At 42.7% G+C, this 25,608-nt stretch overlaps 3 protein-coding genes across 17 annotated transcripts in view; 1 reads left to right on the top strand and 2 right to left on the bottom strand.

Annotated features, from left to right (window-relative positions):
• Positions 1-412, top strand: part of LOC124973759 (ral guanine nucleotide dissociation stimulator-like) — a 12,237-nt gene extending 11,825 nt beyond the window's left edge. The window contains exon 7 of the mRNA XM_047537488.1: positions 281-412. Within this exon, the coding sequence (XP_047393444.1) occupies positions 281-412 (132 nt within the window). The remainder of the gene's footprint in view (positions 1-280) is intronic.
• A 1,070-nt stretch (positions 413-1,482) lies between these two features.
• LOC124973758 (ral guanine nucleotide dissociation stimulator-like) lies at positions 1,483-10,302 on the bottom strand. The gene is made up of 10 exons (XM_047537487.1): positions 10,223-10,302; positions 9,622-9,770; positions 9,040-9,248; positions 8,578-8,807; positions 7,365-7,479; positions 5,455-5,570; positions 5,056-5,286; positions 4,723-4,965; positions 3,614-3,728; positions 1,483-1,691 (listed from the first exon to the last, which is right to left on the bottom strand). Exons 2-10 carry the CDS (start codon positions 9,642-9,644, stop codon positions 1,483-1,485), a joined length of 1,491 nt encoding a protein of 496 aa, XP_047393443.1. The 5' UTR covers positions 9,645-9,770; positions 10,223-10,302.
• The window catches only part of LOC124973777 (A disintegrin and metalloproteinase with thrombospondin motifs 20-like), a 33,029-nt gene continuing 17,715 nt past the window's right edge, over positions 10,295-25,608 (bottom strand). For 4 of the 15 annotated variants that reach the window (XR_007106701.1, XR_007106707.1, XR_007106700.1 and 1 more), the window contains 8 exons: positions 22,750-22,914; positions 21,973-22,087; positions 21,246-21,295; positions 20,378-20,544; positions 19,077-19,292; positions 15,961-16,051; positions 15,611-15,817; positions 10,295-10,416 (listed from right to left, as the gene is read on the bottom strand). Coding sequence is in view for 6 of the 15 variants with exons in the window: in XM_047537516.1 (XP_047393472.1) it covers positions 15,714-15,817; positions 15,987-16,051; positions 19,077-19,292; positions 20,378-20,544; positions 21,246-21,295; positions 21,973-22,087; positions 22,750-22,914 (882 nt within the window). In the remaining 9 variants the exon portion in view is untranslated. Of the gene's footprint in view, positions 10,417-15,077; positions 15,822-15,941; positions 16,052-17,551; positions 17,758-18,021; positions 18,419-19,076; positions 19,293-20,377; positions 20,545-21,245; positions 21,296-21,972; positions 22,088-22,749; positions 22,915-25,608 lie in introns of those variants that run through there. The other 11 variants (XR_007106699.1, XR_007106704.1, XR_007106706.1 and 8 more) reach the window with 11 other exon arrangements.

Raw genomic sequence — 25,608 nt, 5'->3', positions numbered from 1 at the left:
TGACATATACTTTTAAAAACACATTTTAAACTAATATTTAATAATGGTGCATATTTTCCTCTTACTTTTTTTTGTTTTCTTTTGAGGGCTGGACACACATCACCTGTTTTGTACTTGACAAGCAGGTGCAGTGACCACAAGTTTGGGGATCTTGAAATGGTGTCTTGTCACAGCAGCAAGGAGCGTGAAGACAAGAGCCCACCTCTGCACCCCGGACACCTGACCGTGGTCCTCCGGCCTTTGGGCAGCTAGAACGCTGACTCCCACCTGGTTGTTGAAGCTACTCCTTCGCTGGTGTGCCATGGACACTGGAGGCTGGGCAATGACCATGGAGGGTGTGGCAACTGAGCACCAGTTCCTCCACCTGGGTGGAGAGGTGGCCGTGGATCTTGGGCAGCAAGGGCTCTATTGAGGACTCAGCAGAAGGGGAGCCGGCCTTTCCCCTGTCCGTTAGTGGCTCTCATGTCATTCCTGCTGTGTGACTTGGGCAGCGGGCGGTGCCGGCCCTGTGGGTTTTCAGGTGTCAACCAAGTGTTCCTCCCACTGGCCGGTGGCATCTGTGAGCATCTCAGTGTCAGTTTCCCGCATGTGTGTCCTGGGACAAAGGGCTGCCTGTCCTCTAATTTTAAGAACTAAAAATATTTTTGCTACATTCATACTTTTTCTTTATATGGAAAATTTGAGGTGAATAGACTCCAATTTCGTAAGTAGACTCTATGTGGCAGTGAAGAGACTAGTTTTGACCTTCTCACTCCCTTGGGGACCAGGTGTGGCTGCAGACCTTATTACCCCACACTCCTTCTAAGTTACTGCAGCTCCTGCAGCATCAGTTGTTACTTTTAGTGATCCAGACTGAACCTTTCTTTTCAGATGTGATGCATGCACACACACACACACATTGGAGGTATGGGTATATATATGTGTGTGTGTATTCATTATGTGTGTGTGTATATATATATAGATATGTATATATAAATATTCACATTCATATATATACATATGTATACATATATATATATATAATTATTTCCTTAATCTATAATTTCCTAAGTATTGAGCATATATGTATCCTCCCATTGCTGAAGAATGCAGGTTATTAAAAGCATTTCACCATAACCAACTCAAATTCTCTCTGAGCGTGTGTGCTTGTATGTCTGTTGAGTGTGTGCGTGTGTGTGCCTTCATGAATGTGAGTATCATAATATCCAATATTTCATTTCTCCCATTGGAAATTGAGTCAGAAAATGCAATCTGCCATACTCCCAATACCAAAATGTCATTTTGATCAAATGAAACATTCTTTCATCTAGGTTTGAATGTTTCCGCTAGGAATTACTGGTAAATGAATAGATTCAAATCATGAAAGTGGATCAGAATACAGAAACATATTTTAATAACTAAGACTTAAGGTCCAATTATGTATGGAATTGATGAGTAAACATTTTAGAAATCAATCTCATTGATCATCCATGATGCAATGCTTTAGCACTGCCCAGAGAGACAGGAGCAGATTCTTGTCCACAGGTTCCAGCGGTGATGTTGCACCCGAGTTGCCTCATAAGAGGGAGGTTGGGGAGGGATCCAGTCATCCTTTTCATCCTGAGGACAGGTCCTCTTTCTCAGGATGAAGTCTCTCCTGACATGTGGCTTCATCGCATAAAAGACATTGGCATTCTTTGGAATCTTCATTTCTGGGGAGAGAGGGGTACAGGTTGGATAGGTGGCACTTGAGACGTGCACAGCAGGACACCCCAACATCTGACATCCTCTGCCAGCAAAGGCCCGAGCCACAGACCTGAGAGCTGTCCAGATCAGCTCCAATACCACCAGACACATCCTCAACCATCTTCCTGGAGGAAAAACTAGGTCTAGGACTTCACCAGGACTAATGCGTGTTGCCTCCAAAGGCTTTGGGCTCCAGAAGATCACAGTTCATCTTGATTTTGCCAAAGCATATGCCTAGGGATTACATCTGAAATCTTACACAGATGACTCATGTGCTCAATGTTTCACCCCCAGTTCAGCAAGGTTTCCTGGTGGGTTTTGGGTGAAGCACTCCATGTTGAGTGCTCTGAAGTGATCATGGAATACTCAGTCAAGATGAAGAGAACACTAAGCAGTGGGAGAAAGTGGAAGAAGGTTAGGCATGGATGGAGGAAGACCTGAAGAGGGAGAGGCCCTCAGCACACATATATTTTTGCAACTGAGCTATATCCCCAGCCCTGGGGGCTCCTCTTTATCCTCATTCTCCTAGTAGTAGTCCTTGTCTTCTTCCCATCTTTCTCTCCTTCACTCTCTCAGTCTCCTTATATCCCATGAAATCACCTGGTTGGCAAGTGCTCCATAGGTTGCAGGTGCCACACCCTCTGCCATAATGCACAGTCTCAGTTCAGAACCAAATGGAATGCTATGAAACTCAGAGCCAAAGCAGGAGTCCCCTGCTAATTTATTTTACCCAAGTATTTGACAGGGAGGAAAGTATGACCAACTGAGACAACTCGTGTTAGCCATGTTCTGCCATTGTTGCTAGTCAGCTCCATGTGGACCAGGCATCCTACAAGGGAGGCCACATCCCAAATGCTGCCCTACTGAGATCAATCATTCCAAAGACCAGGAAAGGAACGGCTTCACTCCCACATTTTCCTATGGTCCAGGGATGCAACAACCCCCAGTGGGTTTCAGATGGCCAGCGAGTCCCTGGTCTGAACACCTGTCTCTTGCCACCCTCCTCTAAAAAGGGTCTGTTCTCTATTTGGGTTTGAATGGATGTACCTGTGCTATGAATTTCCAAGCCCACCAAGGTTTAGCCTTCTACTTCCATGAACTCTACTCACTTAACAGTATTCGTGGATTCGGATATGAGAGAATGTTTCACAGGCTGGTTTTGGATGCGGTTTTCAGTGTGGACAGAAAGGGGATCATAGCTGCTTTAGGGTTTTGGTTCACAGAAAAGAAAACAGCAATGGCATTAATTACAGGTCAGCTTTGTGGCATACGTGCCTAGGAAGCCCTCATCTGATTTTAGTAAGGGAAAATAACCTGGCTCTACTGATTCCATCTAGGCAAGTGGACTCAGGCACAGAAGACTTGGTCATTTGTGCTGTGTCAGACTGTTGAGGCTGTCTCCCAGTCTGTTTTTTTTTCACATTTAGTCCTGTTCCTGCTTGCTAGAATACTGACAATGCTCTGCACAGAGAGTGGATTTCTGGTCATGGAGAAGGCTTTCAATAGTACTGCTTCAGTCCACAAATGCACCAACTTCATCCTTAGCCCCTGTGTTCCCATCTTCCTCTGCAAACACTCCTCTCAGTGAGCCCTGGGGGCCACATGACCCCTGCAAAAATGCTTTCTTCCTGGCTCCTCAGTGATATCAGCATTGAATGCCTGTTGCTGTCGAGGGTTGGACACCTGGTGGAGAGGTACACTAGCCCCTGGGGCTGATCAGAGAACCTAGAGACCTTCCCAGCAGTGCCAGTGTGGTTTTCTTTGTGCACCAGGCCCATCAGTACCTGTTTCAGTGTTCTTTTTGGTCAGATTCTACTCTTTTGGGCTACGAGTTGACCTACTTGCACTTCTTCAATATGGCTCCCCACCATCTGATTGTCCCACTTACTGTGCTGTTGGGAGATGATTTGTCCCAGTTCATAGTCTTGTGGCTTCTCCTGCATCAGCAAGTGATGTTCCAGGGCCCTGCGAATGACTGTAGGAGCCCTGTCGTTGCATGTCACCTGCATCAACGTGGGAGATAGGCCTTGAGGAAATGGGTCGTGGTGTGGCTACCCAAGAACAGTGTCAGGGACATTCAGGGGGAAGTTCAGCTCTAAATACAGGGGCACCATCATTACTCACTACTCCACTACCTGAGGGTAGCCTCCTGGTAATTGCCTGGGGCCTTCCTCAGGGCTATGACACCAATCCTCCTACAAAGATCTGCCTGGCACTGCCATTGCCCTTTGTGGAGCCACATTTCACTCAGGGTCAAAGGAAGCCACAGCCTGGGTAGAGAAACACTTTCATGCCACCACGATGAAAGGAATGGACCAGTGACCTCCTCTCTCCTAGGGCTGTTGCAGAGTGCAGGGTGAATTTTGGGGTGGCCCAGGCAGAAACCCGAGAGACTTTGGTTGTGATTGCCAGGGCACAGAACACACTCAGAGGGAAGACCAATGATCACCGTGAGAGCTCCTGGCCTCCAGAGGCTCAGTACTGCCTGGGATGGAGGAGGACACCTCACTCAGCCAGGGTGGCATGGCAACGGGCCCCTGTACAGCACCTCCCTGGAGGTGGAGTGTGCTCCATCCACATGAATATTCCTTCTACAACGAGACACTCGGCGCCCTGTTCAAGGGGTAGGAAGAATGTCGTGTTGCTCTCCTCCTCCATGTGCACCAGCATTCTCCATCCCACACAGTGCAGCCTGCATCCTGCATCCTGCATTCTGTCCTTTTCTCATCTCCCACCAAGACCTGCCCCTGCACTTCTGGTCTGCACACTGCCATGTAACACACAGACTCCCTCACAAATGGGGGTGGAAATGGTCATGCTCTCCCTCAACTCAGGTCAAACCCTTAACAGTGACCTCTCTCTTCTTTATTCCCATCTCTCTTTCCTGACCATTGAAAAACTCCCAATTCAAGAGGGCAAGAGTGGCCCATGGTATGGGATTTGTGTTTGCTCCTTGCTCTGGGATAGCACAGGGGACACCTCTTCCGCCAGGCTTACCAGGATAGTCTTGCCATCCTTTGCACTCTGGTGCTCCAGTCTGACATTTATGAGGCAGCTGTCTTTCACCTGTTTCTTGGACCGGGGCCGTGAAAATCTGCCCGTTATGTATCCGATGGCCCTGGATTTCTTCATGTGTTTTGTGGCCGTCGGGTTGGGCCTAGCCTGTTGAGAAGAGATGTGACTGGAGGCTGGGCTGATGGTACACTCCATGGCTGAGGCCTCAGAAGTTGATTCTGACAACTGTGGGGGATGGAATATCAGCAAAGACTAGAAACTGACAACCACCCCCACCTGTGCTCATGCAGGAGACAGCCCTGCCAGCAGGCTTACCAGGATGTGTTGTGAATTTCTCCTGGTCTGCTCCTCCAGGTGGACCTGTATGAAGCTGCTTTCTTCTGCCTGCTCGTTGTAATGAGGCAGTAGGGAACTGCTGTTGGTGACACTACTGGTACCGGAGTCCTTGCTTTCAGTGGCCTGGGGCAGTGGTCTGGCTGCCACTGAAGAGCTGCTGCTCACAGCTTGTGGTATCCTGGGAGTCACCAAAGAAGTGGACTCCAAGAACTGTGGGGGATGGAAACATCAGTAGAGCCCAGAAACTCTCAGCCACCCCCACCTGTCAGGGTGCTCTATGGGCATTCTAGAACATATGTCCAGGAGCTGAGGTTTTTTGTCACCCTGGTGGATGTGAAGGAGCACCAGGGGTAAAGAGCGAGTAAGGTAGGTTTTTACCTCCTTTGTCTTGCTGTTGGCCCACTTCCTGGTGACTCTTTTCCTGAGGACAAAATCAAAGTCCACGCGGGGATTGATGGCATAAAACACATTGCCATCAGCAGGGATCCTCAGCACTGGATAGGGTGGGGCAGAGGTTGGAAGGTGAGTGACACTCAAGGAGTACACAACAGAACACGGCCCAAGACTGACAGCCTCTGGCAGGTCAGGCTTGAGCTCTAGACCTGAGGGCCTTCCAATCTAGATAATATTACACCTAAAGCATCTTCAGGGACTTTCTCTGAGGAAAGAGTATGCACAGGATCTAAACCAATCTACTATCTTCCAACAGAAAGCACCCTGGACCCCAGGACCTCTCTGTTCAGGTAGAACCTACCATGGAGACCATGCTGGAGTTTGCATCATGATTTGCCATCAGTCGCTCCTGTGTTGGAGCTGCAGTGATCACATACCGGGTTCAGAAAATCATGTGATGGTAGATGCTTTGACCTTGCACTGGAATAATCCAGTCATACGTGAAGACACTAATGGGAGGTGGTATAAATTGGAGGTGTGTTGGGCGTGGACGGAGGATGTCTACAGGAAGCTTGTGCCTTCAGGAACCATTTTTTTATTTTTTATTTTTTGAATCAGCTGATTCTTCATTTCCTCCTCATCATTCTCCTTTGCATTCAGAATTTATTCAAGCCAAATTCAATTTAAATTTATGGGAGCACAGTGTCTCAGGCAATTAGACCAATATGTTTAAAACATCTGATGAGAAAAAGAAACATGGAGCCCAATAATACAAATGATGTTTATAATAGAGAAATCATGAAGTGGGAAGAATAACACAATTATTCTTTTTTTTTTTGAATAACTTATTATCCTTTTTTTTTATAACACAATTATTCTATCAGCACCTCTTGCTCTTGTAAACATTACTTAACACAAATGAAGAGGACTCCTCTGACAAACAACCAAAATAGCTTCTTGCTAACATACACTTATCCCCAAAGAGTTAATTTAACAATGAAAGAGAAAGGAAACACTTGAGAAATTTTCAATTGTGATGACTTAGAACAAGTCTTCATGAGATTACTAACTACTTTTGGGCAACTGATATCAGGAAGGTGAAAGGAAAATAAAATTGTACAGAGATTTTGTTTGGTAATGTACAGAAGTGAGAAATGTACAGGAGTTCATACCATCAATATAGTCTCCTTCAGAGAACTGAACAATGCATATATTCAATCTGTTTCTTGTTATATTCTTGTTCTCTTTGTGTTTCTTGATCTTGTGTTGTTGTTGTTCTCTTTCTTCTACTTAATGATGTTCTTATTCTTCATCTTCTACAACTGGGTGTGGTCTTCTTCATGTTCTTCTTCTTCATTTTTCCCTACTTCAACTCCTTTTCCTTTATGTCCACCTACTCCTCTTCTTCTTGCTTCTTGTCCTTCCTTTATCTCTCTCTAATGCCCTTTTGCCAATCTGTGAAGTGTTCTATTGCTTCACATGTTTCTGCCAGATATGACCTCTGTCCCAAAACACCTAAATGGTGTCCATTCACACAAATGGAAAGATTGGAAGCCAGGTGCCTAAAGCAAGATTTCTTCATTCAAGAACTTTTCTCAAGTATGTGTCACTGTCCTGAAAGGCTGCCTAAATAGACAGCCAGGCATTGCTTATCTCCTCTCCCCCTCATGGATATGAAGTTTACAAAGCCTGATCAGGTCCAGGGAAGGACACTGGATAGGGAGACCCAGCAGTCCCAGGGTGAAATGATTTACACTCCCATCATTGCACTTTGTTTCTACAAATGACCCACCACACTTTGGTTATTCTTCAGGCCACAGCACTTTCTTTGGCTGCTGAGTTGTCCTGAGCCCACAGGAAGTCACTTCTCCCCACCATCAAGTGGACCCACTTACTCTTATGCTCTGACACAATCTGAAGAAGCTCAAAGTCCTCTGGATCCTCCTCATTGAGCAAGTGTTCTTGTAAGGCCCTCCGTATGACCGCGGGTGCCCTATCCTGGCAGGTCACCTGATCAGGGTTGGAGAAACTCATCAGAGAATGAGTTTTGGAGTAGCCACCCAGAGCACTGGGTGACTGGTCAGTCATTCAGGAGACAGCTTAGCTCTTAAGATAAGGGCACCATGTGTTATCATGCTACCTGGGGCCTTCGAGAGTTCATGTGGGATCTTCCTATATGCTTCTAGCCCCATCTTGGTACAACAGTCAGGTTGTCCCTGCTATGTCCTTCTGATAAAAAGGGTGCAAATACCTAACAGCCTTTCTAAAGACACACTTGGCCCAACAAGATGGGAGGAATGGTGAGTTTGCTCCTGTATCCCATCTCTGCTCTGAGAATCATGATACCTTTGTAGGTAGTCCAGGCAGGACCCTAGACCCCTTAGTTCTGACAGACAGGATATAAAACAGACTCAGCAACTAGAGTATGCTTGTGACTCTTTTATGATAGCCAGGAGACATTTGGGCTCCATGGCCTCATTCCTTGATGTGTTGTAATGCGGTATGGACCCCACTGAGGCAATGTTTGAACAGGACTTCTCTGTCACTGGACACATGGAGAGTTAGGGCTTAAACCCCACATCCAGAAAAATTGTGCAAAGGGAGCTGCTAGCTCCCTATTTAGGTCTGTGCAAAGTAGTACATATGTTTTCTTGAAAAACCCCAGTTGTCTGTGACCTGCAATAATGTAAACTCATTATGCTAAGGAGGATCCCTTCCATTCTACATATGCCTTCCAGCACACAGGAGTTATGACTGCTGCACCCTCTGCACAGACCTCCAATGGTCCAACACACTCTAGACACCAGGCTTCAGAGTGCAGCCTGCACCCTATGCATTCCTCTGACCTCATCTGAGCAAGCACTTACCCCTGCACTTCCATACTGCAAACCCCACACCCTGCAGGCCCACTCACACCTGGAGCTGGGGCATGCAGCTGCTCTCCCTCATCTCAGGTGAGCTTCTTAACACTGAGCTCTGTCTTCTTCATCCTCTTCAATCTTATTTACCTTCCAGAAGCTCTAATTCATGAAGGCAGGCCTAGTCTAAGCTATGTTCTCTGCCTTCCCCAGTGAGGGCACCCAGGGGATCCCCTGCTGAATGGCTCACCACGATGTTCTTATACTCCATTCGCCTTTGATTTTCTAGATGGACATGAATGGAGCAGCTGTCTCCCACTCGCTGGTTGTACAGAGGTACTGTGGAGCTCGGAGCAGAGACCTTGGGGGTACTGGAATTGAGCTCTGCCTCTGGCGATGGTGCTGCTCCTTCACTGGCCACAAGAGCAGCTCCTCGATGAGGCTCTAGCCCTGGGGTGGGCATTGGAAGTGAGTCTGTAGCTAGAGGAGAAAAGATTCCAACATGACAGACTGGACGTGAGCTTTGCAAAAACAGACAATCCACACTGTCTCCCACGAAGATCTCAGCCCCTGAGCCCATGCTGGACCTATTCCAAACAGGGGCATGGCCTGAGTGGAAAATGGCTTCTCCTTGTTCCCAGCCCAACAGCAGTCATACACATTCCACCCTCTGGGACCAAACTCTGACCTATGAAGACCCTTATGTACACACCCCGGGCCTCCTGGAACTCAGGCTCTGCCTCACTGGACTTGCCATCCTCCAGCTGTGCCAGCAGGTGGTGTGCTTGGCGCTCCAGATTCAAGCCACCCATGTACAGTTGAAGGTAAGGCAGCAGCAGCTGGAGAATCATGAGGCCTAGAGGCTGATGGAAAGCCTCGCTGTACTGCTCCATCCAGGTACCCGGGTTGATGGGCACGGCACTGTGAACAAGCAGGTGTGCAGTCAGCAGAAGCCTGGACGCTCTTCCCCACAGCCCCCACCACCAAAACTGGCCTTGGCAGCCTCTGCCTTACTGTCTCTGCACAGGCCAGTCCACCATAGCCAAGACACTGTGGCTGTACACAGTGACAGGCAACTCTCTGTACAAAAAACTTACAACCTGGCAGCTTACTAATCTGGAAACAGCAGCCCTCACTTTTGGCCACATTCCACCTCATGTTGATGGTCTCTTGGTCTACTATGCTCATTGGGGTAGGACAAGATGCAGTCCTGTCTAAAGGAGGAACGGATGGTGACACATGCAGATAGCCTAGTTCTGATACCATCAAAAGAGACAAGATAACAGATTTTTACCACATTTTCAACTGAATTGTCATAATGCCTTTCAACGTGTCTTCCCACAGTGGGTGCTTTCTGTATGTTCATTCAAGAGGGAGACCAAACATCTACTTTGCACATATCTCACTGGGCATGGGAGCTTCCAGCCACCAATTCCTGTCTGGCTGTAATTAAGAAGGGAAGTTCTGTAGCACTATGGAATCTGGAACATCCTTTCTAAAGCAAAAGTGCTTTCCCCAAGGCCTAAAGAAAGTCAGGCCCCTAGCACAGAGCTTCTCCATGCAGGAAGGGAACAAGCAACCAGAAAGAAACCCCAGGGCTCACTGAGCCCACCTGGAATTGAGCTGAGTACACAGCCTCAAACACCAGAGCCCAATGTGTGTAGGCTGCTCCACACACCTCTGTGGACCAGGTGGTGAGAGAGGGTGATTTCTTCTGCCTGAGAAGACAAGGTAACTCCCCACCACCACCCACTTGGTGCTGACAGTATACTATGAGCTTGGTCCTCTGATCCCCCTAGGTCTCACAAAGTGTTTGGTTCTCTGAGAGATACATGACTTCCTCAAGACCCAAGTATGAGTTGATGGTACACTTGGTCTCAGAGGTATGGTCTTACCTTGGGAAGAGCAGCTCCAGCACCTGCTGGCTGGTGATGAAAGCTGAGTAAATAGACCTGAAGGTGCTGCCCCAGTCGGGGTTCCTACCAAAAAAGACAGGCACCAGCTGGTTCATGAGCTCTGCCTCTCTGTTACCTTCAAGCGTCTCTATCCCACAGGGCTCATCCGTGTTCAGAAACAGATCATTTTCACCCTGGTTTGGGACCAAGAATGGTGGGATCAAAAATGGAAATGGTAGCAAACAGAAAAATGCTTTATCCCAATATAATGAAGTAACATCAGAATGGGACAGTTCTCATTGGCACACACACACACACACACACACACACACACACACACAGAGCCAGAGTGTGAGTGGTGGGCCATTCATGAGGGATCCTAAATGAGGGCCTGCTCTGCTCACCTGTCCTGTGCTGCTCAGTGTTGCTGTTGAGCTTCTCTGGGAAAGTGTCCCCAGACTCTGGCGTCTAGGACGAAACCTCACCCCCTCTTCCCACACAAGAGCATGGTGGTCCCCCTGAGATTCCTGGGGGCCTAAGGCTCGACGTTTTTTGAAACAACAAGAGAACATCCCTCTCGCTCCAGTGTCTCCAACAGACTGAGCTGGGATGGGTTGCTCAGTGAAGTGGGTGCCTGGTTACCAGGGTTCCATGTTCCATTTGATCCATCATCAAGGCACTGAGGTCACGTCCTGTGCTGCCTCTACCCAAGCCTCATATTCACACAAGACTTCTCCCAAAACCGCAAGGGCTTCTGATTGCTCCCACCTCAACACACATCAAGTGCACAACTGAACACATGTTCACCAACTTCACCCACCAGACCCTACCCACCTTGGCTCCCAATAGAGTTCCAGCGTGAGGATTCAAATCTGAATTCACAAGCAGACCCTCCTTCTCACCAGCTGTGTGACGCTGGACCAAACTTTGTGCCGCCCTTGGGTTCCCCAGTGTCCCCAACATTTCAGGGTATGGATGTAGCCTTCGATTTCTAGATTGACTTTGGATATATTTGCCTATAAATACCTGTACTATCTCTGAAAACAACAGACAGGAATCGTAGCTTATGAAGGCACAAACTTAGAAATGGTACAATCACAAGAAAGGGACAGAGAAAGAATGCACCCCAACTCAATCAGGCTTGTGTCCCACATAGAATTCTGGACAAGGTCCGTCCCTTTTGGCTGCTGTTTCCACTCTACACCATGACAAGCTGGAGCGGATGGAGATTCAGAGGCAGACCTCTCTGGCACAGACCACCCAAGGCCTCTCATGAGACTTCAAACTGCCCAAGTGCCTCTTCTCAGGCTATGAGGTGGGGGCCCTCACAGATACTCTGTGGTACCACAGCACCCTGCTGCCCAAAGCCAGTACATCCTCTCCTGGAGGTGGATCAGACTCTGTCTCTGGATCCATTGGACTAGAAGCAGAAAATGGTGATGGCATATCATCTCCAGGATGGAGTTCTGGGAAGCCTATGGCTTCTGTCTGGATCCCTATCTCCAGTATTGCTTCCCAGTCTCATTTTCATTCTTGATCCAGGCAATCAACATTTATCCATCATGAGCTGTCCTGTGGACACCGTCCTGTGAGAATGACAAGACAGTGTCCCATCCTCCCATCAGAGAACCACTAAGGCTCAGCCAAATGGGATCCTCCAAAGAACACAGGCATAAGCCCAGAGGCAGATCCTCCCAGCTGAGCCTCAAAGGAGGCTATAGTTCCAGCCTCCTGAAAACAGGTGTCCAGCTGAGCCCCTTGGATGCAGGTGCACAGAAACTGACCTCATCAATGCCTGTAGTTGTTAGTCATGGCTTAGAGGGCTGGTGTTTCAGAACCATGGACATCAAGGCAGCCTCCATGCTTTGGGATGTACACTAGCCTATCCCTGTCTGCCTGTGCCCTCCAAGCCACATTGGCCATGAATCCAACCTCCTCCTGTGGCCAAATTCAATCCTGTTTCCCATTTTCTGTATGGCCACACCTTCCCCAACACACTGCTCCCACAATGAGCAGGGCTGACCCCCTCATGTCATTCTGGTTCCAGAGGCAATGCCACCCCACTGAGCCCATCCCCCACACCCCAGTGACTCCTGCTCTCCTTGTCACACCTGATCCTATTTTGGTCTTGGATATTGCTCTTTTCTTTCATGTGCATTTGCTTTCAGATGTTGCATATCTGCAGCCACTGTAGGTAGAACTCATGGTGGTGACTGAGTCATATCCATGCTGACAAGACCCTTGGATGTGTAACTGCCAGATCACAGTAATGAGTGAACAGAAGAGAATTCATTGGAAAGCCCTGTCTGAGTGGCTTCTTTTATCCAGAAATGCTGGTGATGGGAGGACCCATGACATGGGTTACTGTGGACAAAGCAAGACCACAGGATCTCTTCCCTGCATCCAGTTGCTCCACTACAATGGAGAGCAGTGAAATTCCTGGTGCTAAAACCAGCCCTGTACCCCAGAAAGGACACTGCTCTCAAAACCTTGACCTGAGTGTGTGTGTCCTAAGGTAATGAGGTTTCAGGTTCCCACGCACAAAATTAAGTCCTCTCAAATCCAGGAGCAATATCAGTCTCCACTGTCCCTCTTTCCCTCTGCAGGCCCCAGGGTGTCCTCACCCTAACCATGGTTAGTACCCTAGCCCATTCCAAAAGGAGGACCATTGGGTTCCAAAAAGGACTGCCTCTGAGATACTCAGTGTACCAACGCCCTCTGCTGAACACATGTCCCTATTCCCCCAAGACCCCAAGATGATTTCTCTTCAGGAAACCCAGGAAAAGGAGAGCACTTTCGAAAGACCCAAGGACATTAGTGGTTGATGGATGGATGGACGAATGGACAACTAAGTCCACCAGAAAATTCTGGGAACATGTATGCCCTTGGGTCACAGGCCCATGCACCTTTTTTCTCCCCACAATTTTTTTTTTAAGCAGAAGTGAGGCTTTCCCTTAGAATGCTCCTAAACACAAAGGGGGTATCATACTTCAACAGGAAAAAGGTGACCGATGAACCTTCCACTGTATCTATTCATGAACACTCTGGGGCATCTTCCACCTGTGAAGGCTTTGGGAAGCATGGAGACACCCCAGCCACCACCAGCAAACCATTTCTAAACCTCAAAACGTCCCCTGCCAGAACTCTCCATTGCACTCTGTACTCTGACCTTCTGAGCCCTCTGCCTTGATCAATCCTCCCTCTCTGCTTCCTCAGTTTCTTGATTGTCCTGATGTGATTTGAACATGGATCCCAGGGTGCTTGTGGCCCACCCCAATCTGCTATGGTCAACTGTTCATGTCCCACAAAGAGATGGTGACACTGTGGAATATATCTGGGTAGCTCTGGATGATGTGTAGCCCACCCTACATGGTTTGATTTTCAAGGAAATGAGTGCAGAGGGAGCCAAGAGGGTTCTGCAAGGTAGAGAAATGTGGCAACAGACTGAGCCTCAACAAGATGCTCAGGACTCTGGGATCAGATGGTGTGACATGCAATTGCTGGGGGCCCTGAAGACAGCCCATTCACTCTGCAGAGACAGTGGACTCCCTCAGTACTCATCCTGCTGCTGTGCTTCTCAGAGCCCCGGGTTGCCCCAGGTGTGTGGAGGTGGGGAAGCCACATGCCATCCCAGGCTGCTCCTCAGCATCTCCAACTGGACTTGAAGCACGCATATCTGACTCAGGTGTCATCACAATAATGTTTCCCTGCCTCCCAGCACAAAAGTGCTCTTAAAGACACTGAGGTTCCACTGGCTCTGGACTAGCCCTTTACTCTGGGATTCCTGAGTCTTAGTATTTAGGAGGCCACACCAGTTGTCAGCTCCTAGGCTGGGCCCAGAGAGACCAGGACAATCTAGGCATTGCTCATACTTCTAGTCTAACATGACCCACGACACAACACCTGGCTAGGCAAAAGTGTCCTCTCCTCCACTGGGATGGCCCCTCCTACCACCTCAGGACTCATCCTACAAGCACCTCCTGAACCCACCATGCACACGGCCTTGGTGCACATCGGTCTGCAAAGACCTGGAGAATGGGGGAACACACAGGCTGGGATCCAATAGTCTAGATCCTGGGGTCACAGCTGCCCACTGACTTGGACACACAGTTCATGTGCACAATTACCACTGCCTGACACTGAGACCGAGATTGACACGCCTGCAGAATTGACTACACAGTGTCAGTCATGAGGAATGAAAAGTGCCAAGTCAGCCCACGTGGGGAAATGGCTAGGCACACACTGCAGGGGCTGGTGCCTGTGTTACTGATATAAAACAGTTTACCCGAGAGAACCCTCTGATTGACCTGTGATGAAGCCATTAATGGGCATTGGCTGGAAAACATTCACATCCTGAACACATTCTTCACTTCAAAACACAGAATGATTGACATTTATTTCTTGAGACCTTGCACTCCAGCAAATTTTTCTGCAAAAGTTCAAAGGAGCAACTGATAGAAGCACAAAAAAGGGATTTTAATTACAGGTGCTTAGTGTAAAAAATAGGACTGTTATTTTTGTGTTTTCTATATTTTAAATGAAATTTCTCCTGCATTACCTCTACAAACATCCAAATGGGAATGTTTAAGACATTCCAAATTGGAAGAGAATGCATACTTGCCAAAGAAACAATATTAAGAGTTTTGACACTCCAAATGTAGTGTGTGTGTTTCAGAGGCAGTCATAGCCTAAATGAGAGAGTCCTGCAAACTATATTAGGAAGATTAGTGCTCTAGACCTACCATGCAAGTGGTATGACCTTGAATGAGCGACAAAGTCTTAGCAACCATCATCACTGAGAACTAAGTCAATGATTAAAGGTCCTCAAGTGTGAAGTTACAAAATGTGTGATAAGAATGGAGGAGGATGGGTGGGAGAATTCTCCCAAACAAAATTAAGAAAGGTTGTACCAGTTATAAGGCTCCTGGAGTGCCTGGAATCTGGACACACAGTGGGATTCCAAACCTCAGATTCACTGAGCCCAGGCCACAAGAGCAGGCTGTAGTCCAGGGACACTGGAGAGGCCCAATGGCAATGGAGGTCAAGAGTAACAGGGTACCTGCCTGGACCCTTAACCCCCTACTCTAAGCAGGGCTGGACAAGGATGCCAGAGACCAGTCACACAAATAGGCCTTCACAAGAACACTGAGTGGCTGCAGCCTGCATCAGGCTCACTGAATCAGGGTGATGTTCTCACAAAGCAAGAGCTGCCTGTGATTTGAGAAGCTCACATACTCAAGGTCGAATGGTTGGATTGAGCAATGAGCTCAGGAACGAAACACATGATTAACATCCAAACTAATTATGGCTCTTCCACATCATCAGGGGTTCTGATTCAATTCCATTAAAAAGGTTGGGAAATGGCTTCTAAATATTGTGGGGACTCACCTGTGTGTGGGACTTTCAGGAAAAATGTGATAAAATCCCATGAAGCAGCTCTTCTCTCTTCTAACCCATCTGCAATGCAAGGTACCTGCGGTATACCTGAAGCTCAGTTCTTCCTGCTCAAGTCTTCTTGAAATGAATCATGAATGCTTCTTCTGAAGTGAAGCAGATGCCTGGATTCCCAGGTGCACAGGTGTTTGAAGGCACTTTCTTCCTGAAAACCAAAGAAGAAAAAACAGTTCATTGGTGAGATACACAGAGTCCATTATCAACGATCTCTCCTCCCAGGAACCTTGCACATGACCATTTTCACACTCATGAAACAATGCTTTACATGCTCTAAGGGCAGACACCATGATTCTGATGACCAGGAAGTCACCTTGAAGAACTTGAAGAGCGCAGCCAGAACTGCAGAAGGCACACCAAGGATCTTGAGCCCAGCTGCTAGAAAATAAGAGTTCAACTTCAGTACTGACTTCCTGCCACTCATCAAGTACAATATTAGTGTCAAGCATAATATGCACACATGCAAGCAGCAGGGGACACCCAGCATCCATTCATACAAGTGGGAAACATCTGCACTTGGAATAACTATCACATACCTGCTGTAATTCCCCATAAATAATACCCCCCAAATAAAAAGTGTGTCAGAGACGTGTCAACTTTTCAATGGAGGACACTTAAAACACAGTGTTCTTTTTTTTAATTTTTATTTTTTTATGTTTGAAAAGGATTTTTATTTTAAGTATTTTGTTATCAATGGTATATATTTTGGACAAATGTTATTCCACGTTCACTACAGGTATGAAATTTCATATTTTGAAGAATATTTGAAATTTGATTAATGGCTTGGACACATTACTTACAATTTTAGGGTTTGTATGCACTATGAATTCTTCAATTCTTAGTAATGTTTGAATGATGACTAAAAGTTTTGTGATAATTTTTCCACTTATACTTTCAAAGTATAAATTTTCAGGGGTGGAATAAGGTGTGAATAAACAACTGTTGGGAAATTTTTCACTTTTTTTAACATTTCTATTTCTACTTGCTGTAATTCCTCTGGTGTGGAATAACGGTTTAACATCCTTAGAGTCACTGGCACAATGTTTCATTTACAAAGGTCTTCTCCAGTATGAATTTTTTGATGTAGAGTAAAGCATGAACTTCAATCAAAACCTTTGCCATTTTCTTTACAATGCTATGTCTTCTCTCCACTATGAATTCTCTGGTGGTCAATAAAGTATAATCTTTGGATAAAACCTTTGCCACATTCTTCACATTTGCAGGGTTTCTCTCCAGTATGAACTTTCTGGTGTTGAGCAAGTACTGACCTACAACAAAAAGCTTTATCACATTCTTCACATTTGTAGGGCTGCTCTCAGTATGAATTTTCTTATGTTTCTTAAAATATTACCTTTAAAACTTTTGCCACATTCTTCACATATGCAGGGCTTCTTTCCAGTATGAATTTTCTGGTGATCTTCAAGATGTGCTCTTTACTTCAAACCTTTCCCACATTCTTCACATTGCTAGGGCTTCTCTCCAGCATGATTTTTCTGGTGTTGAATAAAGTTTGATCTGTAAGAAAAACCTTTGCCACATTCACCACATGTGTAGGGCCAGTCTTCAGTATGAACCCTCTGGTGTTCAGCAAGCTTTGATCTTTCACTAAAAGGTTTGCCACATTCTTTACAGTTCTATGGTATTAATACAGTATTATTCTATGTAAAAATATGACTACCAAATGGTAGGACTTTACTTCATATATAAACAGTATGTATTCCATTTGTGTACAAAAAAAACAAATTAAAAAAAAAAGTAAACATACATTCTTTGACCAAGAAATTCCACCTGTGGGTACACAACCTAATGATGCTTAAGCAGTTTCAGAAGGAAACATGTAGAGGGATATTTATACTCATGTTCCCTGCAGTAGCCTCACCTAGCTCACTGGAAGTTGAGGATGACCTGGATGCCCGCTGCTGGGAAAGTCAACAGCTAAAACTGTAGTGGAGGCAAATCTTCATATGTATTGCACTAGGTGGTTTGTTTAGGATTTCACAGTTGTGCTCTGGTGACAGCTGGCCATCAGAAAGCTGACATATTACAAATCTTGATTTTATACCTCCTCTACATATCTGTGTACACTAAAAATAAGAAGAGGAAATATCAAATCTATGTGACTTTCAAGAGACTATTATATTGCTTTATTCATTGTTTAATTAGTAATGCCAGAGCTTCAAGTTTATTATTCCTAATTGTCAATATTTATCCCTGAATAAAAATGTTTCAATTTCATGGTTATTAGAAAAACTGATATTTTTTGAGACTTAGTAGGAAAATATTTCAGTAAGGTATTGAGTCTATAAAAATACTATTTGTTAAGCCAGAAATAAAACTGATTTACCTAAGTAAAGAAGATCAATTAAATAATGTATGGATTTTAATCAATGAATTATTATGTAGCCACGAGAGCTAATAAGACAGGTCAAATTTTATACACATGGATAGACACTCAATACATTTTATATGAAAACCATAGAGAGCAAAGCAGCATGTATAATATAAATCTGTTTCTGTAACCTACACAGAGCAAAAATCTAGCAGGAAATATACCAAAATGATAAAGGTTCTTATTTGTTTATATTTCTCCTATGATTTCAATTTTGAAAATGAACATACCTGCATTCAGAAATAATAAAGTTAGTTGAATTGTGGAAAATAGTAAAGTGTATATTACAATTTACTTGATATTTATTAGCACTTGGCCAAAAGTATGACTGTAAACAATGATTTCCAATGAATTTCCTATGAAGAAAATTATGTAATAAAGATAATTAAGCAAAAACATTTGACTAATTAAATAAGTTGATTTATTTAATTCATCAAAAATGAATATATAGCATTGCTTCCTATTCTTTCCCATCCAAAAAATGGTTGGGATTAATATTCAAAGTGACCATTTTACAAATTATCTTTACATTTAGAGTGCCTAAGAGTGCCAGAGCATGATGAAAAGACATAATGACTGACAATTCTCTAACCTGAAGGAGATTTATCAAATGAATGACTAAACAATAGGAATAAAATATGGTCTTCATATTAAACTTGTTTTCTGTGTTTATATCAATCCAAATTTCTAAGCAACTTGAATAATAATGTACTAATTTTAGAAAGATAGTAGTAATTTACAGACATACTGGGTAGCATAACAGGTTTTATTCATAATCTGGACTACATGCTTTCTATCATGAGTTGAGTGACTTATACCATGAGAGAACACCTATTAAAAAAGAACAGGGTTTTGATCTCTCAATTAAGGAAAAAAACCTCTTTCCATATACAGTGAAGTAAAATTATCGACCAGTACAGGATAGTGAAGTAAGATTAGTTCAATGTCATGAAAGCACTTTAGGTCTTCAGAGATGTAAACATCGCCACAAATATAGGGAATATTATGACTTACTTCTCCCCAGTTTCCATAGCTCCAGCAAGGACAAGGCCCCCAATCACAGTGTTTTGACTCCGGGGTTTTGAGGGTGCATCACAGTAACTAGCACTTTGTCCATTCTCATCCTGGCAGACCACAACCTTACACTGAAGACCTCCAGCATGGCTGCGAGAACACCGGCCAGGATAAAACACAGAAACACACACGAACTGCGGATTCCACAGTGTGAATCTGCATGGTGAAAAAAAAAGAAATCACTTCCTGACTCAACCCTAAGCAAACTGAAGCATAAAAATCTGACAAAACACTTTTAAGTTTTACTGAGGGCATCATTAAAATTTGTTGATGAAAAGTAAGTCTTTCAAGCATGCATTAGGAAGTAATCTTTCACCCTCATCCTAAATGTTAAGTAAAAAGGAATTAAAGTTTTAACATTAACTGGGAAGATATAAAAAACAAAACACAGTGTTAAGTTACCTAATTTTACCTTTGTATTTTTATTTAATTTGTATTATTATTATCATGTAAAATATGAACTTTGGTAGTTTACTCAATTTTACTCTATTCCAATTCTATAACAGTAATTTTTGTTTTTTTTATAAACATTTGTAGTCTTACTTCTTAAAGGGTTTTCTCTTGTTTTTAATCACAATGAACCCTAATCAGATTGTTTTTAAGTGCATTCCTTTGTAATCAAATATCATATTATTCTGCAATTCAGTAAGAACTCTGGGGAGTTGTAGTCTACATCAAAAATGCTTAATCCATTTAAGATTTAAACTATCCATCTTCAGTTAAATTTAGCATTAAAAGCAATTGATGTCATTATTTACATGTCTGCTAAAGGAAATAAAAAAATGACAGAAATATAACAAAATGATAGAATTAATATAACTCAATAAAGAACAGCTTATTGATCCCCATGATCCTGTTCTCCATTGGTTTCCTCTGAATGACAGATGGACCCCCTGATTTTGATTATCTTTGGTTTGTGAGTTAATGGGAAATGTCTGCCTGGGAACTGGCTTGGCCGCTTGGAAGAACTAGGAACGCGGCTATACCTGGGTGGGCAGGTGGCAGGTTATATTCTTGTTCTACCAAAGAGTGAGCTTCAGGGCACAGTAATTCTCATCAATTGGCTGCTGGTGGTTGATGCATAAAACTTGTTGAGTTGCTTTTCCATGGCCACAGGATGCTGAACACTGACCAGAAATTTAGCCAATATTTACAATGTAATATACTACATTGATATTATATAAAATACCATATATTATATTTAAACATTTCACTTCCTATTTTCTCATAAGGATACTTACAGGTGACCAATTTCCTGCTTGCCATTCTCCACAAGGGCTAAAGCAAACACAGATATTTCAGCAGGTCTGGACACGTGTGCACACTGTGATTCACCTGCTACTCCATCAAGAGCATCAGGACAGCTTACGGAGCAGACTTGATTAACTCTTCCACAAGACACGGAGCACTTAAAAAATAAAATAACATCGAAAGGTTAGGCAGTACCTCTCCCAATTCCCTTACCATAGATGTTGCTCACATTCATAAAACATCAAGTTTCCTGAGAAAACATAAATTAGGAATAATATCACCTGGCTTCATTTCTCAGTCAAATACAGATAGGGTAGAAAATATCCCAGTTTAGATCACAAATTTCACAAATAGATATAAAAATATGAATGGATATAATGTTTTGAAATAATGCTTAGTTATATGACAAAATTGAAGATACTGCATAAGAGAATCCTAAATCTTAAAAGACTTAATGAATATTTAAGACTAAAGAAAATTATATATTCTACATACATTAAAGCTTTTAGTTCAGAAAAGCAACATGAAAATGTCCATAGTTTAAGTAAAAGTTGATAAATGCCTGATGTCACATCTGCTTCTTATAACAACCTAGGATATAAGTATCATTATCCTCATTTTGTAGATTAGAAAATCTACAAAAGGTTCAAATTTCCTGCACATAAACACAGGCTATGGAAAGGCAGAGCATAATTTAGCCATGAAGTGACCTAATTCTAAGCCCTATACTTGGTCCATCCCATCAAAATACTTGAGAATGAATACATACATTAACTTAAGCAAATCTGTCCCAAACATTCTGCTGATATCTAAAAGCCCCCCTAATAAATACTGCATCTCTTCAATAAATTCACTTACTGGGGTCCAAGAACCATGTCTCCACTGTGCTGCTTTTCCCATGGGAACAGCTGGTAAGGAAGTAGCACCAATATTAGGGATATATGGGCAGGGAGTAACCATACAGTCCTATTCAAAAGAAAAACGAATCTCAAGGAACATCATTTAATTAATCAACCACATTTTAATTAAATCTGATATTTCTTTGCCTTTGTCACATATCTACTTCAAGAATAGCTGCACACCAATTTACAAATTGATGATGTAAAGAATTTTATTTTCAAATGTTCAAAGTACTGTCAAGTGCTAGCAGTGGATAGTAAGACTGAATATCAATGTTTGGATCATTGCATTTGATAACTGAAGAGGGAAAGAGCCAAGTCCTTCAAAAATACCACTAGGCTGAAACATTCTGAAGGAATACAGAACTCCACCGTAAAAAAAGCACAACACACTTTAAGATTCCATAATATTCATAATAATAGATGTTGTCATACATGCACAGTTCAAAGAATAGGAATACACAAGTTAAATAAATGATCCAATGGCAGAGAAAAGGTAAACTATTTCATAATAAAGCTATAGACTGGAAAAACCAAAAATGATAAATTCTATCTCATGCACACATTTTTAAGGCATAGAAGTTTAAGTGGGAAAAGTACATATAAAAATAATTTGAACACATTAGTGATCCTCTTGTTAAATAATAGATATTTTTGTTTATAATCCACAAAGAGGTTTCCTTTACCTATCACCTGGGCGATGGCCCCTTGACATTCTCTGTCATCTAATACTGCACTAACGAGTTTGTTGACACATTTAACAGCACATATCTGATACCCAAGGCCACAGGTAGCTGTGCACTGAAAGATAAAGATAAAAAGACATCAAATAAACATTGCTTTTAACAAATTACATAAACTTCAATTTTCTTAACAAATATATAGGTAATAATATGCTTTCAGTACATCTTTTGTACGAGCCCTTTATGCCACATTCAAAAATCTAAAATTAATAAATTCAATCAACATGCCTACTTATTTAAATATATTATGTAGACATTAATGAAATGTATATTATTAATATAGTTTTAAAAATTATCATATCAGTAAATGTCTGATATTTTGGAGGCAGAGTCAATACAATTATAGAAACAATATACTTTCAAACTCTACCTGGCATATCTCACTTAATACATTAAGTACATTTCAAAGAGATAAAGAAGGGAGAGGTGAAAAGGCTTCCATCAGCTCTGGCAATCTTCACAGGACAATATGCTACCCACGCTCATCTAGTCTGATCACTGCTCATCTTGCAGATTTCCAGCTGCCTGGTCAGTAGAACTTCTAAACAATGCCTATTCTAAATATAGTAAAGATACCAATGAAAACACAGAACATGAAAACATTTATAGTTTGATCAAATATGATAAAACATGAGATTTACAGTCTTTGGGTAACTAAAATGAATCCAAAAGCTGAAATATTTAACACAGCAGTAATGTCAAAACTTTAAACATACTCACAGACCTCCATGATCCTACTTTCCAAGCAGCACGTGCATGAAGCTCACAGGGTCTTAGAGATTCAGGTTTGGTACTTGGATTACAAAAGCCATCACTCAAGTGATCTTCATTCAGTTGACAACAAACCTGCTGCTGCTTTGATCCTTTTCCATATGTAACAAGACACTGTAAGAAGTCAACAGGATGCATTAAAAAATGATGCAATGATCAATTTGCATGATAAATTACAGCTGTAAGACCATTCCTAAGTGCATTATAACCCTAATCCTTTACAGACAGTCACTGGGCAAAACAGCTTTTCTGCCATGATCTACCATCATGTTGCTTACTACTTAAAGGATTAATTATTAACATACCAGGAAGATCTATACATTCTCTCATCCATAAATTTTTAAATTTAGTAGTTCATGAATTCAATGGGAATTATAGAATCAGGCTACTGATTTATTGTTTAGATCTTTAAACCATGGCTTTTCAGAGTAGAGTTTACTTAGATTTGCTTTACAGGCAAAATGACTTAGTGTGGAGACCTGCATACTCATATTCAGCCAGTAATATGAATAAAAGTATAAATAAATTGCTGAGTTTCATCACAAATTAGTGAATCTGAAATTTTATAATAGCAGAGGCAGATGATGGGTACTAATGACAGGTCTGCTCTGGTTTAGGAACTGTTTTATATCATATCTCACTTATTAGTTTAGTTGTATATGCACTGGTTATATCATACATTATTTCTTTTAGACCTTAGTTCACAGTCTGTATTGCGCCTTTCAGTCACAAATAATGGGAGTGGCATGTGGCTGCAACTTTGATGAGATACAATCATAAGATCACTCCTATATATGCAGATAATTTTTCTTCTATGAAGACCTTGGCCAAAGTCAAATGAAAATTAAAAATGAAAGGAGAATTTGCATAAGTAGAAGTTCCCTAATTAATTAATTCTATTAATAGTCTAAAGGGTACAACTAAGAAAGCTAAATGTTCAACACTACATATAAGATATGCTAACATATTAATCCAGTTAGGAATGATGTTTTATAATAAGTAAACTGAATCCTGAATGACTGAGGAGTTTGGTTAGTGAAGAGCAGAAAGTAAGGTGGGACTGGTCCAGAGTAAAAAGAATACATCAGGGCTAAGACAGAGACTGCAGGAAACTGAGTGGCTAGGGTCAGTGCTGATGCTACCTGGTACATGGTTATTATTGATCCCCTGTATTTGTTTCCCCTATATCTGAAGAAAGTGCACACCTCTAGTTGCTACAATGTTGTGGTAACTTCCTATCAGGCAACACTTCCCTGTCAACTGACATCAGCCTTATGCCAACTGACTAAAGTGGATGGAACCTACTCCAGTTCCACCAGCCCTCTTTCCCTTTTCCCTCTGCTTCCAGAACAGCATTTCTCAGGAAGGGCTGCTCTTTCAGCCTGGAGTTATGAACGAAAAGGCACTGACTGACAATAAAAAGATCAGTGATGTCACAGATTGCAGGGAGGGAGGCAGGATGAGAAGGTGAGCACAGGCGATTCTCAGGGCAGAGAAACTTCTCTGGGTGATAACATCACCATATACATATACAGCACAAAGAGTGAATCCTAATATAAACTATAGACTTTAGTTGATAATAATGCATAAAAATTGGCTCATCAATTACACACATGTGCCAAACTAATGCAACATGATAATAGATGGAGTGGGTAAGGGATGGGCAAGGGGAAACATAGAGGGAAGGAAGAAGGCAGAATATTCAGTGTTTCTGTACTTTCCGTTCAAGGTTTTTCAGTAAACCTAAAGATGCTCTAAAAAGTAAATTCCATCAATTTTTTAAAAATGACATGACACAGATAACAAGTTAGAGTAGAGTCCTAACAAATTAGCAACAAAGCATGATATGGGCAGTCAATAAACTTTTGTTCTAAGCCACTGAGATTTGACAGCTGGTTGTATGCAGCGTAACAGCAAAAGTAAACTCAGAGAAATGGTTATAAGTAGTCAGAATAGCCTAAATTTACATTTTTCTGCAATGAAGAGACAGTAAAGAGTTTAAGCAGTCTGTGACATGACCAACTTTCTGTTTATAAAGCTCAACTATGTACTATCAGTTGACTAATTATCTCTGATCTTTCCTAAAGACCCTTTAAAATAAAAATTTTTTGAAAAGGCATATGTCTAAAAGAACAGGGATAAAAGGAAACAGTAGGCAAGAGAAAGAACTTTTTAAATATGAAAAGCAGATTGGAATATGTATTTTTAAATTTTTTTGTAGTTGCAGATGAACAGAATGCCTTTATTTTATTGTTTATTTTTATGTGTGCTAAGGATAGAACCCAGTGCCTCACATGTGCTAGGCAAGCACTCTGCCACTGAACCCCAGCCCCAGCCCCAGTCCTGGAATAGACTTTTGACAGTCAAGGAAGATGAACCCTAAACCTGTGAAGGTAGAGAGTGAATTATAAAACAAAATTCATGCCACAAAATCCAAGAGAAGTCCAGGAACCAAAAGACACCAGGTTTGTGTCTGAAGAGGTGAATGTTGTGAGACTGTAGATCTAAAAAATGAAGATTTGATTGAAAGGTATTTATGAAGAACAGTTAAGTCAACAACCCTTCTAGCCAAGAGCAGCAGAAAGTAAGCCACCTGAGTTACTTGGCACTTCTAGTAGTCACATTAAAAAGTAGTAATTGGTGATATTAATTTCAATAGCATTTGTATTTAACCTAATTATCTGGAATAGAACCACTTTAATATGGCACCAATGTAAACATTATCCATAAAATATGTTTGAATTCTTTTTTTCATATTAAGTTTCCAAATCCAGTGACTGTATCACACTTACAGCACATGGACTAGCC

This window comes from Sciurus carolinensis, unplaced genomic scaffold (assembly GCF_902686445.1).
Source record: "Sciurus carolinensis unplaced genomic scaffold, mSciCar1.2, whole genome shotgun sequence".
NCBI classification, from domain to species: domain Eukaryota; kingdom Metazoa; phylum Chordata; class Mammalia; order Rodentia; family Sciuridae; genus Sciurus; species Sciurus carolinensis.
This window is presented reverse-complemented; position numbering and strand designations above follow the sequence as displayed.